General features: G+C 52.8%; 1 protein-coding gene across 1 annotated transcript in view; it reads left to right on the top strand.

Annotated features, from left to right (window-relative positions):
* The window catches only part of KCNIP3 (potassium voltage-gated channel interacting protein 3), a 74661-nt gene that overhangs the window by 5455 nt on the left and 49621 nt on the right, over positions 1–19585 (top strand). Inside the window, exon 2 of the mRNA XM_031441215.2 lies at positions 3075–3240. Coding sequence (XP_031297075.1) covers positions 3075–3240 — 166 coding nt within the window. The remainder of the gene's footprint in view (positions 1–3074; positions 3241–19585) is intronic.

The following is a 19585-nucleotide window of genomic DNA, read 5'->3' as shown; positions in this document are numbered from 1 at the left end:
CCAGCGGAGCAGAGCGACAGCTTGGGCAGTGGGCTTGGCCTGCCCCTTGCACTGGGCAGCCGGGCCCTCCCTCAGCAGCAGAAGTGTGAAGAATAGCGCTAATCACTCCTCCTGGGGGCTTTGTACCTGTCACCTCATTTAACCTTACCCCTCATCCTGTGAAGGCATATTATCCCCATTTTACAGATGAGCCAACTGAGGCTCAGAGTGGTCAAGTACTTTGTCCAAGGTCACCCAGTCAGGAGATGAGGGCCGGGGATTTGAGTCTCTGGCTGGCTGCATAGACCTCTTCCTACTGTACTTGACTGACTGACATAACATCAAGCTGCTTGAAATCCCCCCTCCCCAGCTGAGTGTGTCTTCTGAACCAGCATCCAGGGGGTCCTGGTGGCCCTCGCAAAGCCATTCATGCTATATTGCACGTAAAAACACCTGTAAACATTAGGGAGAAGTTAGCTGTGCCTTCTGCATATGCATTAGCTCAATGATATTACCTCTGGGAAAGGGAGCCTGGATGTTTTCACCCTAGAGGTTGCCACGTGCCCATAAGTACCTCTGCCAAGCCTTCTCTGAGATGCTTTCTGGGGACTCTCTGGAGCCCCGCTGATGAGAACCACAGAGACTGAGCCAGCGGCTCGCAGATCCAGCCTCCGTGGACCTCCACAGGACAGAGCTGTGCACCCTGGGCAGGGGGCAGTGAGCATGGGTAGCCACCCTGTGGGCTACTGGTCTTTCTGGGGGCCTGTGGGGAGTGGGGAGCCACAAGGTGGGATGTCCCGGTCCAAGTCCCCGTGGTTTATCTAAAATGATCTGGCCTCTCTCTATGGTCTGGAAACTCTCAGAGGTTGGTTGAGAGTGGATGCTTCTTGTGAAGGGTCTGGACCACATTTGGGGGGAGCTGTGAGGCATGAGGAGTTGTTTTGCTTCCTGTGATGGTATCACAATTATTGGGGAGTCACCTTGACTCCCATCAATACCCACATCTACAGCGAATCCGAATACTCATCACATGAATACTTCTGCCACCAAACCCACTGCCTGGGCCTGGCTCAGACCCCCACCATATCCCCCTCAACTTGGGCAGCCCCCCAAGTTGGCCTCCTGCCTCATTGTCCCCAGTTCTCCTCCACATCCACCAGACCACCTTTCTGAAGCAACTCTGACTGACCCTATCCTGGACTTGGGTTGGAGAGAGGAGCTGGGTGTCCTAGCAACAGGAGGCTGCCCCAAACCATCCGAACCATCTGAGAACCATCCAGCACAGTGCTGGCCAATAGAAAGGTATTACAGGCCACAGGTGTCATTTCAAATGGTCAGGCAGGCACATTAAAGAAAGGTTTAAAAAATATTTTTAATAATATATTTTATTTAACCCAATGTAAATATCATTTCAGTGTGTAATCAGATAAAAATTAGTAGTGAGCTGGTTTACGTTCTGCTAGGAAGAATTTGAAACCCGGCGTGTATTTGCACGGATGGCACGTCCAAACCTGGACTAGCCTCACTTCAAGCGTTCAGTAGTCACGTGCAGCGAGTGGCCGCCGTGCGGGGTCAGCCCCGCCCCAGCGGGGTCCAGCCCCCTGAGCCGAGTGGCCCCTCGGCCTCCCAGGTTTCCTAGCCTTTTGTACTCCGCCTCCACAGATTTTGCCTTGTCTGCTGTTGCTTCTTATTTTTTCTTTAAAGGAACTCACATTTTAAATTGCAATAAATTCGTATAAAAGAGAATCACTTATCTTTTAAGTCATAACTGTAACCATAAGTCACCGAAGTAACCATAACAATGCCTAAAACAAAACCACAGCGTTAAATTCCTGCCTCTCCCCCGCCACGTGGCCTGCTGGGCTCTGAGCTGAGGCCACACCCTGTCTTTGTGAAAGCGGACAGTTATCCTTCTCTGGAGCTAGAGGGGTGCTCTGGGCGCCCAGAGTCGAAGTCACCATCCCCTGCACCAGGCTGGAGGTTCTCCCAGGTGCTCCTCTCCCTGGAGCCAGGGACCTCCAGCCAAAGCCCCGACGCACCTGAAGCTGAGCAAATTGGGTTGACTCCTCATTGACCTTGGGCGACAGAGAACACTCGGGCCCGGCCTGGGGAACCTGGTGAGCGTGGTGCGAGGGGATGAGAAAGACCTGTCACAGAATTTGGTTAATTTGGAGGAGGGCCTCAGGAACCTCAAAAGGTTGGTTTGAGCATTAAATAAGGCCCCTCTCCAAGCACCTAACTCTGCCTGCTGCATGGTGGGTGCCCTTTCTGTCCCTCCCTTGCTCCCCACAGACCCACGGGCTTGGCAGGACGTATGAGAGTGGTTTTAAACTGAAACTTTGAGATCATTGCAGACTCGCACGCAGTTGTAAAAAATAAAACAGCCCCTGCCTACCATTTACCCAGTTTTATGAGCACTTGTGTGTGTGCATGGGTTAGGGCTGTGCGCTTCTATCACGTTATGTCTGTTTGTGTTTCCAGCCCCCCAGTCAGGATACAGAACAGTTCCATCACCACGGGGACCCCTCCTGCCCGAGGCTCTGGGCCCACCTCAGTTTCTCTCTCTGACGTTCTCCACTAACCCCACGTGCAGAGCCCACAGCAAAGAAATCATGAAATAATGAAGCATCAGCTGCCCATCTTCCCCTCCCCACTCCCGGTCCAAAATAAAAACTTTATTCATTTCTCTCCTGAATAAGACCATTAATCATGCAGCAGTTCTCCCTCTTACACAGCCTGGGCAGGGCCTGTGTGCACGTGTGTGTGTGTGTGTGTCTGTGTGCACGTGCGTGACTTCTTTGCTGCTTTCTCTAGCGGAGACTGTGCCTGCAAGGTGGCCTTACCACGTACTGACCGAGGGCTCTTGGGGAGAGAGGGTGGGGCTGCTGAGAGACTGGGCAGGAGGTGGGCAGTGCCGGCAACACCAGAGTCCTGGGAGTTCTCCAGCTGGCCTGGGGGCTCCTGGCACGAATCCCGGGAAGGCAAGACCCTGGGTGGAGTTAAGGATGGCCTTGGGACTGGCCTGAGGATGATCTGGAGGGCCCCTCTGTGTGCTGAGCAAGGGCTCAGGGCAGCTCTGCCTGTTCCTGCTGCAGGAGGTGATGAAGGCGTCGGATGGCAGTCTCCTGGGCGACCCAGGGCGCACACCGCTGAGCAAGAAGGAGGGCGTCAAGTGGCAGCGGCCGAGGCTCACCCGCCAGGCCCTGATGCGGTGCTGCCTGGTCAAGTGGATCCTGTCCAGTGCAGCCCCGCAGGGCTCAGGTAGGGGCTGGGCTGGCTGGGAAGAGGGCGGGGATCTGTTCTGAGCTCCAAGGACTCAGAGACCACTGGGGGACCCCAGCCTGGGCCACACCACCTCCGTCTCTGCTGGGAGAAGTGTCTATTCATTCACACCTGTCCCCATCCATTGGTGCCTGCTCTGTGAAGGGCACTGAGCTCAAGGCGGGAGCCAGGGAGGTGGGGACAGAGGACTAGGACCTCGATGGAGTCTTCCCAGCTGGGAGGATGGAGCTGGGCTTCAGAGCCTCGCCGGCTGGGGAAGCTTGAGTGGCACACTCGTCCTTTTCTGTGAAAAGAGGGGCTGATACCAACCTGCGAGCAATCACGCATGAGGGGCCTGGTGAGGAGAAAGCCCTGGCTCCCGCCCCTCCTCAGTCCTGCCCAGGGCGCCCCAGGGGCTGATGTTGGCTCTTTACCTCAGGCTCTGTCCCGGGAGCTCGTCAGGGAACTGGCAGGAACCGCTGTCCGCACTTGCTGTTGTGGGTATTCGGTGCTTGTGATGGAGCAGGAGACGCAGAGGGGACCTTGTGTAAGCTCCGTACTCTCACACACGTGCACCCGTGCACCTCATACCCGTGCACGCCCACCAATCACATGTGGGTGTACACACTTCACACACGGGCGTGCACACCACACGCTGGCCCACGCACCACACGCGCTCCTGTGACCACACACACAGGCCTGCAGAAGGTCTGCCTCTTAGACTTGAAGGAAAAGGCAGATTTGGCCCCTGACAGCTGCGTCTTGTTTGTTGTCTCAGACACTTGCTGTGATTTCCAGGCAGCCTCAGTCCCCTCAGCTGGAGAATGGGGATATTCATGGCCCCGGCCTCCCAGGTTGATTGGGGTGCGGCCAGCAGCGTGTGCATGCCGCCCCGCGCCTTACCTGCACCCCAACTCCAGGGCACTCCCAGCCTCATCCTGGCCCCTGCCCATCTGTGCTGCTGTCACCCTTGTTGCTCTCCACCCGTCCCTTTCCCACAACGGCCCCCACGGAGGTGCTGGTGCCTGTGAATGCCTCTGGGGTCCATGTGTGCTCCCCAGTTCTCCGGACAGGGCAGAAACGTGAAGTCACCAAAAGTGCATGCACCAGCTTAACCGGGAAGCCCACGTTGTCAGGGCGATGTTTCTCTGCAGCAGGGGAAAAGCAATTCAATTTTCCACTGGGGTAGAAACAGGGAGCAGGGGGTGCATGGCGCCCCCGTGTGGTGGGCTGTGTATGCCTGGTGGTCTAGTATCTGCTCTGGGGACACAGCTCGAGGCTCAAATTCCTCCCCACCTGCGTCTCCAGGATTTTCTTGGAAGCAGCACAGGCTCCCCCTTTCCTGCTGTGGCTCTTGCAGCCCCTCGGCTACCCCAGTGCCTGTCTCTCCCTCCCTGGTCCTCTCCTCCCAGCATCCCCTATCCCCACCCTCAGGCCTCTTTCCTGCTGAGCTCCGTCTCCAGCTTCCAACTTCTAGGAGAAACATCTGGCAACAGTGGTGCTTCAGGACGGCTGGGTGTGGTGGGTCACCCCTCGCTGAGGCCTTTTGCACAGCTGAGTGTGGAGGAGAGCAAGCCAGGGGCAGGCTTGGTGTGGTCAGGGTCACGAAGAGAGGGGGCTGAGGGGACCTGCCCCAGTCCCCACCTTTAGCTTAGATGGGTTCCTAGATGGGAGGGTCTTTTCTCTTCAGCTCCTTCTCGAGCTGTCTGGAAGCCTTTGCTGAATGGCTGGTCCAGCCCTGCAGCAGTGCAGCCGGGGAAGGGATGCAGGGCCCAGGACACCATCACCAGCTTTGTCCAGCCCTGCCTGTTCCCCTGGTGACACGTTTACCAGGCACCTGAGGCCCCGAGGGGACATGTGGGGCATGGAAAACGAGATCCTCAGTTGTACAAGGCAGGCATGGAGGGTCACTCTGTTTCACTAAAACTAAAGAGGAGACTGACGCACGGGAGGTCACACAAGTCAGCGGGTCACACGGGCCAGGGGCCCAGCGAGGGCACTAACCTGGAGCGCCCTCCATGCGCTGCGGGCAGGGCGCCCACCCTCACGTGTGTCCTCCTGGTCTTTTCTCTCGGGAGCTGTGGGAAGGGGGAGCCTCAGGGTCTGCGGAGGCAACAGCCACCCTTCCCGGCCGAGGAGCCGGGACCCCAGCGCACCCCTGTCTCTGAGACTGGGCATCGCTCCAGGGCCTCAGCTCCACAGCCCAAACACGTCCCATGCGTGTCCCTTGAGGACCCAATGCTGGCGTGGTCACACCGAGGGCTCTGTGTGCTTGTGAAACGCTCAGCTGTGCACAGACGAGGTGCCTCTGCTCCTTCAGGACCCCCCCACCCCCACCCCCAGCTCTGGGTGCAGAGAACAATTGTGCCATTCAGTGTAGCTGTCCCTACACTGGCCAGGCCCAGCTGGGTGTCCTGGGCGGGCGCCTGCAGAAGGCGGGCAGGTGGCCCAGACACTATGCCCTTGTTGTCAGGGCTTTTCCATTCAGCAGAAGTGGCCAGAGACAGATTTCTGGGACATCCTGGAACGGAAGCCAAGGCCCAGGCCCAGAGAAACACATAGTGTCCCTGAGCTTCGGCAAGGAAGAGGTGGGAGTCAGGGGCTGGTATGCACCAGATGGGCCAGGCCAGCTGTGGCTGTGCCCCAGCGGTCACTCCTGGGCTGTGAAGTCCCCAGCATGGAGTCGGGAGCCAGTCAGCAGTGGTGGCCTCTAAGACGGGTGGGCCCAGGACCAGGCAGCACAGAGCAGGTGTCGTGGCTCCCCCATCCGCCACTGAGGTGTGTGTCCTTCCCCAGCACTGGGGGGCCATCCTCAGTGCCCCAGAGGCCGGACTCTGAGCTGCTCTGCTTGTCTCCCCAGCATCTAAAAGTCCTTCCTGGCAGGATGCTGGGCCGTCTCTCTAGGGGCACAGCTGAGCCACCAACCAGACAGACCTGCTTCTCAAGTCTGGCTCCCACGAGGACTGTAGGATTGAGGGCCTTTAACTGTAAAACTGGAATAATAATATCACACACAGAATAACCTGGAATCTTGGTGAAAGACAGCTGAATCCAGGCTGGTTTAAGCAGAGAGGCATTTACTCTAGGCTCTCGGGAAGTTCACAGAAACTCTAGAGGACCAGAGAAGGAGACGGTGCTGGAACCAGTGTGCAGTAGGCTTTTCCACTCGTCTGTAAGGCCAGCTGCTTCTGGACATGGAAATAGGGTGAGGCCAGTGGGTCTTGTAAGCACTGGCCTTTGGCCACAATTCTTCGCTGTAAAATGAGACTTTGGGTCAGTAGTAATGATCTGCGAGACACTGTGATGGGTAATGTTGGCAAAAACAAGGTGAGCAGGAAGGAAGGTTCATATTCAAATACATGTCAATTTCACAAAGAATGAATGGACGGAGGGGAAACAGTGTCACTGACCTGCCACCTAGTGGCTGGCTTGTCATCCTGCCGGCTGGCTGGGAACTTAACAACAGCTGTATACAAATCAGCCCGGTGAGGGAAGTTCTTTTATTGAATCTGTGAGTAAGCCTAGTCCATCCCGGCCCTTTGTTCATGGGCAGTGCTGAGCGTCTAGGAACACAGGCTAACTGATGTGCACACACAGGCCATCTTGTGTACCAGACTCTCAGCGCCTCCTCAGCCCGGTTGCCCTTTGGAGAACATCTCCGCCTTTGGAGAAATTTTCACGCCTCCCAATCGCCACTCCTCCAGTCTTCCCTCCAGCTCCCTGACCCCTGCACACGTGGTGAGTAACCACCCCTGAGTAATGTAAATCTACCTCAGGTCACCTCTCCTTCCAGGCGACTTGGGCAAGAAGATACACTCAATATTCTGCCCACCAGGAAGATTTCCTTTCTCCACTGCCCTTCCCACTGAATGGACCGCCGTGTCCACTTAGACGTGTTGGGTGCCATCATTTCCTGCAGCTCTGTCTATAAATTACACATGCATGCTTTTCCTCTTCAGGTGGTCTTGGGAGCTCTCCACAGAGCCACAGATGTGAGTTGAGGGCAAGGTGAGAATGCAGCTGTTACCATGGGGGTCTGAGTCCCAGGCATAAGCATACACCTCCCAGAGCTTTCTGGACCCCCGACCCTAATACCACACACAGCACCTGCATGTGATGCTGGAGTGCTGTGCACGCATGCGCCGTTAGAGCTAGGGGAGAGGTTGACACTCGGTTCCTGATGGGCAGCTCAGGTCTCAGGACCACCTGGCGTCCCACAGTCAGGCGTTCCATCTCCCTGGGAGCCCAGTAGTGAGCCACTAGCTGTATGCTGAAAGAAGAGATTTTTGCCAAAGAAAACATGGCTTCGCTCGAAACCAGAGGCTCCCATTGGGGCCTGCCCTGGGCCCTGCAGAGCCTCCTAACTTGCCTTAGACACACTGTGCGCCATGGAGTGTGCTGGGTCAGCAGGCCCAATGGGCAGAGCTGCTTGTTCATGGCCTGGGCCTGCTGCACGGCCTTTGCCTGTGCTCAGGGACAGTCTGGAGCTGCACACTTCCCTGTCTAGTGGCCAGGCCTGCACAAGAAGGCCCATCGAACCCTGCACTTGCTTTCATGGCTGGGAGTACAGAGGCAGCAGTTTGCCTTTCACTCTGGAGGGGATATTTTAACTTGGCCGGCCTTGCTTGTAACAGAAACCCCAAACAACAGGGGCTTGATTTAAACAGAAGTATGTTATCTCCCATATGAGAAATCTGGGCTAGGCAGTGGCTGGCACTGGGTTAGCAGCTTCGGGATATCTGAGTCAAGGTCTTTGGGGTTTTGGTGCTTTCCCTCACAGTTGCAATGTAGTTGCTTTGGCTCCAGCCATCACGGCTTTGTTCCAGGCAAGAGGAAAGAGGAATCGAGTGAAAGGAGGAAGTGATAGAGCCTGTGTCAGGAAAGCAACTGTCACAGAAATCTCTGGAAGATGTATGCCTACATTTCACTGGCCAGAACTGAGTCACTCTGACTGCAAGGAAGGTGGGGGATGGCGTTTTAAAAAACTGGGTACATATCCACCCCCAACCAAATCTGAATTCTCTACGTGAAAAAACAGAGGAGAATGAATGCCGAAGGGGGTTCTCTGCCACACGTAGCCCGTGGGGTTGTTTTGATGACTGAACGCACTGGTGCCCAGAAGGGCCTTAGGGAGTTGCCTGCACACACTGGGTGCTCAGCGAATGTGGGGGTGGGGGGGGGTCATCAGCAATGCCTACTTCAGTCACACACCTGGTTTCCCCTTACTTCCCTCATCAGAGGGACCCCTTCCCATCTCCCCTTTCTCCACTCTACAGAGACACCAGCAGGGCTGGGGGATGGGGTCAGTGAGCAGAGGTCAGAGGTGAAGAGCTAGCCAAGGGCCAGGGCCCCACCCATCCCCCAGCCCTGCCGAGGGTCCCTGGCCCCTGCGACTCCTGGGTAGGGGGCTGGAGGGGAACAGGGCTGCTCCCTTTCTGGCTGTGCAGAAGCCCTGGGACCTGGATGAGGCCCCTTTGCAGTGAGATCACACCCTCAGCTGAAAATCACACCAATGGCACCTCCCCCGTTGGTGCAGGGAGCTCAGGAGCGATGCCCACCCCCGCCCTCACACCCTCCCAGCCCTGGAAGCTGCAGGGGCCCTTCCAGCTCTGGGAAGAGTGAGCACCCGGGCCCTGAGGAGCCAGAGCCGGGTGCAAGGTGAAGGGCTGGCCCTGGGGCAGGAGTATGGCTGACCCCCGCAGTGGGGGGAGCAGGACACTGGCCGGCCCCCCGGGTCTCTGGGCTGGGCTGAGGGGCAGGTGGTCCTGGGAGAGAGCAGGAGGTGGGGACAGAGCACAGAGGAGGGGAAGGACAGGCCAGAGAGGCCGAGACACTGAGGGACAGGCTGAGATCCACAGGATTGATACTGAGATTGAGAGACACAGAGACAGACCACACGTCGAGGAGAGAGAGAGTTCTAGAAGAAAGGCTCTGAGTGCCTGGTTGGAGAGAAGCAGGCAGAGGAGGGGCAGCACAGGCTGGGGGCCTGCACTGTGGCTGATTGGGCAGAGGGAGCGCAGGAGAGGGGCTCCTGGGCCCGGCGGCTGGGGGATGGCAGAGCGCAGCAAGGCCCCTGGCGCGGCCCAGGGACCTGCACTGAGGCTCCGGGAGTGCCAGCATGGCTGCAAGCAGCACCTGGGCCACATCTTCACCTTCTTCTTCCGCTTCATCTCCGGGAACCTGGCTCGAGGTGAGGGCTGCTCTGGCAGGACCGGGGACAAAGGTGCAGGAAGGGTCAGGTCAGGGGCTCAGGACTGTGCCCACCTTGAATAGGGCAGGGATGACTGGGGGGCAGTGGCCATGGGAGCAGGCCTGGAAGGGACTCTCAGCATTAGAGTCCTGCCCCATGACCTGTGGGCAGTGGGTGCCAAGCCCGGCCTCCCCCACTCCTGGGCTTGAGGTGGGAGAGGAGGTGGGGAGGGAGTTTCCTTCTCCAGGGCTCACAGCCCAGGCTGGGAGGGAGCTGGCTGCATCTCTGGGGCCAGCCTACCTGCCTTCACACACCAACCTCACTGCCCTGTCCGCTTCCCTCATCCCTCATCAAAGACAGAAATGACATCTGCAGCGAGGATTAAAAAAATGAGCAAAGTGTGTAGCAGCTGCTCAGTCAGTGACAGCCTTCTTTCAAAATCTAGAAAATCCACCAACCTGCAGTTTCTAGCAGGGACACAAGGGGGCTCTCCAGGAGCCTGCACTCTCAGACCCAGGCCCAGGGAGGAGCCCAAGGGGGAGTCTACGCAGGCCGTGTCCCACTTCCGCTCTGCCTCCCTTGCCTCCCCGCTCCCCTCTGGGGCAGATGCTCAGAGGCTGAGCAGATCCAATGCTGGGCCACGTGGACCAGGAGGCAGGCACTGGGAGAGGGGCTCCTGATTGTGGGGACCTGGAGTTTCCTTGGCAGGAAGCCTGGGGGAGCGATGGTGTCAGGACCTTCAGACCCTGGAAGGAGAGACCCTCAGCAGCTTGGGGCTTGCCGGCCCTTTTGTCCTGTCCTGTTATTGGGGGGGGGGGGGAGGGAAAAGAGGCTAAAGAAATCACATGATTCCCTAAAGAGAAATCAAACAAAATCCCTAAAACATAAACACGAATCAGTGTAGACATGTGACACGTGACAAGCTAAAAGCTGCGTCTGCTGCTCAACGATGCACGTAGACTCTGAGGGACAAAGTGCTGAGGGCCCGCGGGGCTGGGCGTGTAAGCCTGACTTTTGTCCCCTCTCCAGAGGCTAGGCTTTGTCGCCTGTTTGTTCTCTGCGGTATTCCCAGTGCCTAGTACAGAGCCTGCCTTCCAGTCCCTCAGCTGACAATGATCACAAAAGCCTGGGCTCGCTGGTCTACCTCTGAGCCCCTTCCAGCTCCAGGGGATGCTGGTTCAGGGATTCACAGGATGGGGGGGGTGGGAGGAGCTGCCTGGGAGCAGGGAGCTGGGAGGTCAGAGCAGGCTGGGTGTGAACCCGAGACAAGGCTGAAAGCGACGTGGTGGCTGCTAAAGACACAAATGCTCACCATCACCTGTGGGACAAGCTGGAGGAGGTGTGACTGTCACCTCTGACCCAGCCCTTCAGATACATTTTGTGCAGATCTGGTGGTCATCTTTCAAGGGCGAGCTGGTGCTCAGGGAAGCCTCAGAGCTCCAGACCCTCATTCACTCTGGGATCCCCTCCCGCCGACTCATCTCAGGCCTAAGGGAAGGCAGGGTGTGGGCAGGTCCCAGGCACCTCCACTCCTCCACTTTGCTACCAGCGTGGTGCTGGGGCCAGGCTGATGCCACTGCCCAGCGATGTTGATGGTGCCCTCTAGCCTCGTCTCCCAGCTGTAGAGACTCTCCTTTCCAGGCAGCCTTTTTTGGAGGAGGATGGATCCCCAGCTCTCTTGCACAGGGTCCGAGGAAGCCCTGCAGATATGCACCCTCTGCCTCATGATCATCCCTGGGTGGGTGTCCAGGTCCCTCCCTTCACCCTGGAGGCCCCTGGCCAGTGACCCGGACCTCCTCCAGGTGTGGGTCAGACCCACCTGGCCCTGCATCCCCCAAACTCAAGGAACACACGCCCAGGTCCCCACTGGCTTCCCAGAAGCCCCTCACCTGGACAGAGGACTGAAGCCCTCTGGGTGCGAGGAGGAGGGAAAACAACCCAGCACACCAACCAGCTTTTCCAAAGACATTCATTCCCGTCTTCGCCTCACCAGCCCTCCTCTGCCCTCCGGCGGGGTGAGGAGGGGTGAATCAAAGAGTCAGTTTCCCAGTCCCTTAGTATGACCTGCATGGCTGGTCTTGGCCTTTGAGACCTCTGCCCCAACCTAACAGGAAAAAATCACATTTACTACCTGGATATGAGACATGGAGTCCACATCAAGATGGGGGAGAGCTTGACTCTTACCGCACCCTGCAACAGGTGCCCAGGCCAGGACTCGCAGAGGCAAGGCAGGTGTCGGGCAGAGGCAGGAAGGGGCCAGGATCCAGGAAATAGGGCTCAGGCTCCAGATGGAGGCAGCAGAGACCCAAGGTTGCAGACAAAGTTGGGCACAGCTGGCTTGAATTGTCAAAGCATCATTCTCGATGTGTTAAAAATATCATTCTCCTGCCAATAGACAGTGAGTGTGTGTCAGGTTCTGTTGAAGTTCTTAATAAGGGAACCAACAGAGCGAAAAAGCCAGTGCAAAAGGCAAAGACACACAGGGATTTTTAGAGAGGGTGGGGAAAAAAGGAACGCCGAGATGTCACTGCTCAGCTACGGAATCTAAGAAAGATCCAGGGCAGTGAAGCCACCCCCTGGGGGGTTATCATCTCTGCCAGAGAGAAGAGGAAATCATCACCTTATCAGCTTTATGGTCATGTAAAACGCGTGGGCCCTGACCAAATGCACTGCTTAGTCCTGCTCCCCTGGACAGTCAGATGCCCCAGGGCAGGACTGGACAGGGCCCCACCGGGGCCGGGAAGGTCACCCAGTGCTCTTGGGCTTTATTTCCACAATTTAAAAACAATTTTTAAACAACAAAGAATGTTTACTCTGCCACTCATAGCTGTTAAAAGGTAAAAGGAAATGGCACATTAAAATTTTCAAGAGTTTATTTGAACTGGGCAGCACCAAACCACAGGGAGTTAGGAGGTTCCAGTGACAGGGGCGAGTGGGGAGGTCTTAACGGAGAAGACGCCGAAGGAAAGAAAGGAGATCGGCTAGTCGTAGAGCAGGCGGCTGTGTTAGCTGGGAAAGCCTAGTTGGCTGTTGATTGGTCATAAATTTCATTTTCTCGGATTCGAGTGCATCGATTCTGGTTTAGGTTTCGGTTTGCTTGCATAAGCGACCAAGGCCTTGGAGCCACCTCAGTCCCATGGGTAATTACTTTAACAATCCCTCTCCTTGGTCATCTTCAGATACACAAGAGGCAGGCCAACAATTTGGTATTCCTGCCGCTCTCCGTCGCGCTCACGTGACTTGTCTCCTGGTGAAACTCACAGGGTGTGATGTCGGGCCATGGAAGAATTGCTTTTGTTCTTCATCTCGTTGTCCACCTTGTTTCTGTTTCTCTAAGCGCAGTGAGACCATCTGACGTACGGCTGATGGCATCAAACATGTATTTAAGACCCTTGAGAGAACATAGTCCACCAGGGAGACCGCAAGGGGTGACTCTTAGGAGGGCAGAAACAAGAGACTAAGTACACTGCTTAGTGAGGGTCCCCATGAACCAAACCAGCTGATGTCAAATAAATCAAAGAATGCACCTGAGGAGGCATCAACCCTTTTTAGCCAAATGTCTTGTTTGTTAATTTCTTGTATTTAACTTTGCTTTACCAGAGTTGTTGGTCCGGATTCAGAAGGAGACCATTGTTACAGCCCAAGCTCCTCCTTGTCTAGCCAGCAAGCAGTCTACAACTATTCTATTATCCAAGACCACCCTGTCCTCTGAAATAATCCCTGACCCAGAGAGGCCTATTTAGGGGTGGTACATTTTTCAACTCTTCATTCCTCGCCTTTGAAATTTCTCCAAGAACTTGCATAATCGAGGGTTTGAGTTGGTAGACAGCTCCATTTCACTGGACCAGTCTCTTAGTCCTAAGAATAGCTCAGTTCAGTTCAACAGTTGAGTCTCATTTCAGGAAGAGGTGTTGCCGGTGAGCTCTCAAAGTCAGGCATAAGAGGTGCAAGCAATCGTGTATTTATGTGTTTGTTTCTATTGCAATGGAAACAAAAGGAAAACAAAGGATAATGGTTGGGACAGATTATAAATCAGTTTCTGAGTCCAGAGGATGACCAGCCGAGAAGATCTCTAGATGCTGGGCTCGTAGACGTTGAGTTCGAAGCATCTTTTGTAGTTTAAATGTCTCTGGTGGTGTCACCGGCTATTCTAGGAATGTTCTGAGTGGTCCACATAGCAACAGGCACAAAGCGCATCCACATGGGAGCCGTCGTGGTGGTTTCTCTGAAGTTCATATCAAATCGTCCAGCTTCAGTTTGCAGGGATTGGGGGGGAAAAAAAGGTCAGTGTTTGGAGAGTTGTAGCCAGACATTGGAGGAAACTAGAAGAATTTAGGATCCAGTCCAGTTCACAGGTAGATAACAAAACCTCAAGACAACGAACAGGACTAGAATCTGATCTCCACAAGGCTGTGTTGTGTAGTTTTCCACAGGAACATAATTTTTCTCCCTACAATTACCCCAATTTCTAGCAAAGATAACCACAGTACAATGAACCTGTTTGCAAAATAAGTCTGGTCTCATTAAACCTGGCCTGATTATTTACACAAGAGCAGCAAGAGTAGTAATTTTATGTCCATTCTTAAGTATGATATTCTATTTAAAGCTTGGTGCTGCCTAGGGACTTCACTGGCTCCAAAGTCAACCGTAGTGTACTAAATTTTTTAAAAGCCTCTTTCGTCTAAGAAGCCAAGTCAACAACTTGTCCAAGACAAAAATCTGTTGCAAGGAGAACAGATTCTTATTGATTTATGCAAATACCTATATTGTCGTAAAGAACAAGAATATTCAATAAGAGTTTCCAAATTCTGGAGCAATCAAGTAGAGAGAAAAAGGTAAATACATTCTGTTTTTGTTTCAAAAGTATACTTTACCAGATTGCTGTGATATTGGTAACTTAAAAGAAAGGAGAAAGGGGAAATCAAATCTGGAAAACAAACCATTGAAACATCAGCAATGTTTCAAACAGACTCATAAAACATAATGATCCTCATCACTGCATTCAGTCCCATGTCATTAATTCTCGATTAATGCTTGATCTCCGGTCAGTAGTTTTGTGAATCCATCAGGTTCTCCCTTTGAGTTCTGAAAATTCTGACTCAATTCGGCGGTATGATCTTAAAGTTATCAGAAATCTGAACTTGTAAGAATTCTTTCCATGAATCTCTTGGAAGAGGAAAAGCGTCAGATTCAAACCATAACTGTCTATAAATGTCAAAAGACTTAAAAGTGGTTATAGCTAAATGTCTGATGAGAGTTCACTATAATGCAGGTAGTTAACAAGGAATTTTTATTATTTCTGTGACACAACATTTTAAGATAGTAACTAGAATTATGGTAACATCATATCAGGACATATCAGATCTCTAGAAATTTTGTACAATTTACCATTCTAAAACAACAAATTCTTCTACTTTAAAACAAAATAGCTCTCTTTTCCCTTAAAAAAATGCATTTCCATATTGCATACCTTTTCTTACCAAAAAGCATCCTACTCTTCTTGTATGCAGACTTATTTCTCGTATTATTTCTCATGGTTTTAATATTGATTAGACTTCTTAACTCTTAGAAACCTTAATTTCCAGTGAGAATAAGAAATGAGCAATTGCAAACTGTTACACCAGCACTCTGTAGGTTGGTAAACTTACTGACACATTTCATAATTTCTAGAAGCATATTCTTCCTCATAGTAAAATTTCCAATATGGCACCAAACATATTTATTAACAGACCCAAATATCTTTAGTCCCTCTGTAGTAAGAAGCCAAAAGTAGGTAAACCTATGTTCAGTAATTAGTGTTTTGGTATTTTATCTTATTCAAAAATTGTTGGGAAAGGCAGTCTCATATATGCAGTCTTTTGATCCCCACTCAGTCACGTAAGAATAAGGTTTGGGCCTAGAACAATTTACCAAAACATAGAGTCCTCACATCTTGTGTTGGGCTTAGTTCCTTGTGTGGGAATATCTCTCCTTGTTTAATTCGGAATATTCCTTTGTCTCTGCTTAAAGTGTGTGCATCCTATGGTGACTGGCCAACCCATTGTTGTACCTGTCCTCTGCAGGGAGGGGACAGGGTTCTTCCATTGTGTCACGAAAGGGGTGTTCATAGGTCAGTTGCCCTGTGTCAGCTGCTGGGAGACACCTGCTGGCCATGGGGGACCAGAGCCCATTATCAGAATCAGCCTTGCTCTGTGCCTTCCCTTTGTAAGTAAAGCATTTCACCCAATGCTTGACTGTGCTGTTCTCCTTGAAGATGCCAATATCAAGATGCAGTGGGCAAAAGAGTTCAGAGGTCCCCCCCCCCCCCCGGGTTTGGTAACCAGCACTCTGTGCTCTTCTCTCTTGGAATTGCTAAAAAGAACAGGTGGGCTTTGAATTGATTCTAAATCTGCATTTCTGTTCTTCTGAAGACTTGATTTGAAAGACGCGAAGTTGTTTTCAATTCCTCAAAGAATGGGGTTGTCCCCTGGATGGTATCAAGGAGCTGGATCCACCCATCCAATTTGCTTCATGTCAGGAAGTAGATTTCCATCTAAGACGGAAATCAAAAGATTTCTATGTTCTAGTTTTAGAGCTGTGTATCTTTGGAATGTTTTAATAAATTGTTCCACAAAGGCTTCAGAATGTTGCCTTTCCCTCTGGATACATAGTTCTATTTTAGCTTAGGAAAGAACGTTTCAAAAAAGTTCCTAACAGGCTCTGAATATGTCTCCAATTCAGCCAATTTCTGACTACAGAGCTTCTCTTAAAGAAAAAATCTTTTCCAATATTTTATCAGGTTTTAGCTGGGACAAACAGTAAATATTTCTGGCAGTACGGAACTCTTTAAAAGAGACAATTTTGATTCATTTAGTCTTGGAAGATTCTTCATACCAATCAAAAATGCATCCCATTGTTTTTAGATAAACGTATGTTCAGTGATTAATGTTTCAGTATTTTATCTTATTTGAAAATTGTTGGGAAAGGCAGTCTCATATATGCAATCTTTTGACCCCCACTCAGTCGAAGTTTGGGACCCATTTTTCTCTAGGGCATCTTGTAAATGGATAAGTTTATCTAGGTTAAAATTTCCTCACTGCAAGCCACTGTAATTCAAGATTATCTTTGGTGAGGTTAACCCACAGACACACACAAGTTCTGGGCCTGTAACATTTCTACACACAGTTAGCCCGGTTGGAGGAGTCCCAGATTCTTTGGACTCAGGGAAACCCATTTTCTCCTTCCTCTCCTTTCCTTGAAACAAAATTTTACTTACCTGAGGCCTCAGTTCAGTTTAAGTTCAACCCATTCCAGTTTAAGTCAGCGAGTTCAAAATGTTTAAGTTGGACCCAGTCCAACTCTGAGTCCCAGTCTGGTAAAAGAAATGCTCAAATGAAGTTGGGGAGCTCATAATGCAAAAGCTGTGGAGCTCAGTTATCCAAGAGGGACCCACCCATGACCTTCAGGTGCAGTGAGAAATCAGCAAGTGAAAAGGGCCCAGCAGGTGCTTGCTGCTTGTTGCTCCTGGGGGCCGTTAGCCAAGGCGCGTGGGGCGTCGCCTTCACATCCTGCTCCAGACACAAGAGCTGTTAAAAGGTAAACAAAGGCAAACTATCATTTTCAAGAGTTTATTCGAGCATATGCTGATTTGAATCAGGCAGTGCCAGACCGAAGATGGTCAGGAGCCCTCCACCAACAGGAGCTAGGGGAGGGGTTTTATAAAGGAGATGCAGAAGTGAGACAAGGACATTATTTGATTGGTGGTAGCTCAACTGGTTGTCTTATTTGGGGAAGCCTAGTATGCTGTTTGTGATTGCTTGTTCTCAACTTTTATCTTCTCGGGTCTGAGGACACTGACTCTGGCTGAGGTTGAGGCTCTTCCGGAGGCTACCAAGGCGTTAGAGAGGAACCTCAGTCCAGTGGCCTCCTTTACTTAAATACGTAACAGAGCTCGGCATGAAGCAAATTGCTCCTAACCTCTCCGAGCCTGTTTCCTCCCTCATCTGTAAAAGGGTCACAAGAATAATGAGGTCATTAAGAAGGTTGTTGTCATCTGTACACGAAAACCTCTGCACCTGTGGCACGGCCTTTTACCTTCTCCACCTTGCTACCATGGTGGTCTCCTGTGTTGGCTTCCTTTTTGTTGGTGTGTGACTTTGGGCAAGTTACTTGGTCTCTCTGAGCCTCGATTTCCTCATTCATTGAACAGGTACAACGGAGGGTGGTTTTGAGGATTCTACCAGAAAGGGCTAGGGTAATGCTACCCCGTGTGGTTTTAGTGGCATGGCTGGTGATAATGGGAACTTACTGTGTGACTCTGAGCTGGGGTTTCCACCTTCCTGGGCCTCAGTTTCCTTATCTGCAAAGTTAGAACTAGAGAGGGCAATTTTCAAGGTCAAGGACCAGCTCTAAATTCTGTATTTTCCCCCCGTACCCCTTGCCCAGGCACAGGGGCCTGTGAGCTTGAGGGTGTGTCTGTGGCTCCTGCCTTTAGGGCCATTGCCCACTCCTGCCTCTTCCTGGCTTCTCCTTGGATGCTCTTTCTGGGTCCTGTGCTCTTCCAGAACTCAGAGGACCTCCCAAACTTCTCCCTAGGGCCTTGCTAATGCAGTAAATCTCATTTAAAGCCAACCTTGAGCATCCTGGTGCTCTTCCTCAGCATTAGCAGGGGGATTGGGTTTCTCCAGGTATAATGGGCGGCTGTGGTTCTTGCCTCTGCTCTGGCCTACCTGGCCTCCCCCACTGCCTGCCTCCAAATGGCCATACCAGAATGGGTAGGAGGAGGTGGATGGGGACACAGAGGTAGGGTGAGTGGGAAGGGCTCATTGGGCACTGACTGGAAAGTTGGGGCAGGGAGACCCCCAGAAAGGTGTTTGGGAGTCACCTGCCCAGACACAGGGGCCCCTTGGTCCTGTGCCAGACCCCTACCCCAGCATGGTGTGTGTGTTTGGGGGGGGGTCCCCTGTTGCTGTGGGGTCCAATTCCCTGCCCTCTGGGGTGGAGGGGGACTGGGGGTTATTTGGAATGGCGGGGAAGGAAAACAGGAGTAGCTTCCAGACTCTCCAGGGTGGGAGGAAATGTTTGTGTTGCACTTGGGGTGGCCCAGGGAAAAGGCAGAACCCTGGTGACCGGGCGACTGGGACTCCCGGACAGAGCTTACAGGCTGGCGAGCCTGGTACCCATGGGCCCCGCCTCCCGCTCTGCCTGCCTGCTTCCCTCCTTGCCTGCGCGCTCCTGACAGGCATTCCCTCATCTGCCCACCAGGGGGCAGCAGGGGCCAACGGGTCCTCCACGCGGGACTATTTTAATCTTAAATCACTAGCTCTGTATTTTCGGACACCAACCCTCCTTCACCGCTGTGGCATCTTCACACTTTGGGGCCTTCACAGCTTTGAGGCTTAGGGACACAGGGATCTGAGGTTCCTGGGCTACCACCTCTCTTCCAGGATACATCCTGTCTCTTCATGCCCTGAGCTAAGCCGGGACAGGCTGGAACCCTCTCCCCAGCAGGCCTCCCCGCCCCTCTGCGGCCCGTGAAGTGCCTGCCCCAGTCACTAGGGCTCAGCGCACCCGGGTGGCAGTGTGCCTCCTCAGGTCACTTCCAGAGGCCTCAGCAGGGCAGGGTGAATCCTAGGGTGTTACAAAGGAGCTCTTCTAAGCTGTCCTTCTCCTGTGGATGAGGAACCAGGCTCAGACAGGCTCTGCAGTGAAATGCGGAAAGACCGGCACTGAATTGTCAGTAAACTGGAGGTTTCCCCTTCCAATGGCTCACATCTTCATCCTCTTTTGAAATAATGCTGAAGGTAGAGAGTAGTGGGTTTTTTTTTTTTTTAATATGTTTGTTTTTAATGCCGTTGCATTGCAAAATAGAAGATGACACTTTTATGGACTCTTCCAAATTTGAAGGGAAATTTGAGGGGTCTATAAAAGCCTGGGGACCACAGTAGCAGACCCCTGCCTGGCTGAGGCTGAGCTGGGAGGCTGAAAGAGGACTCCAGTGATAGGTGTGACAGGTGGAGGCCAGGGACAAGATGGGGAGGGCAGGTGTCCTGGCTGGGCTCCATGGAGGACATTGTCCCCTGCTTCCCTGCAGAGCAGGGTGCAGACATGTTGGTGGATCAACAGATCTGGGTCCCCCCAGGCTGAGAGCTGTCCTGTCCAGAGAAGGACAAGCGA

This window comes from Camelus dromedarius, chromosome 33 (genome assembly GCF_036321535.1).
Source record: "Camelus dromedarius isolate mCamDro1 chromosome 33, mCamDro1.pat, whole genome shotgun sequence".
Classification (NCBI taxonomy): domain Eukaryota; kingdom Metazoa; phylum Chordata; class Mammalia; order Artiodactyla; family Camelidae; genus Camelus; species Camelus dromedarius.
The sequence above is the reverse complement of the archived record's forward strand: the minus strand, read 5'-3'. Positions and strand labels throughout refer to the sequence as shown.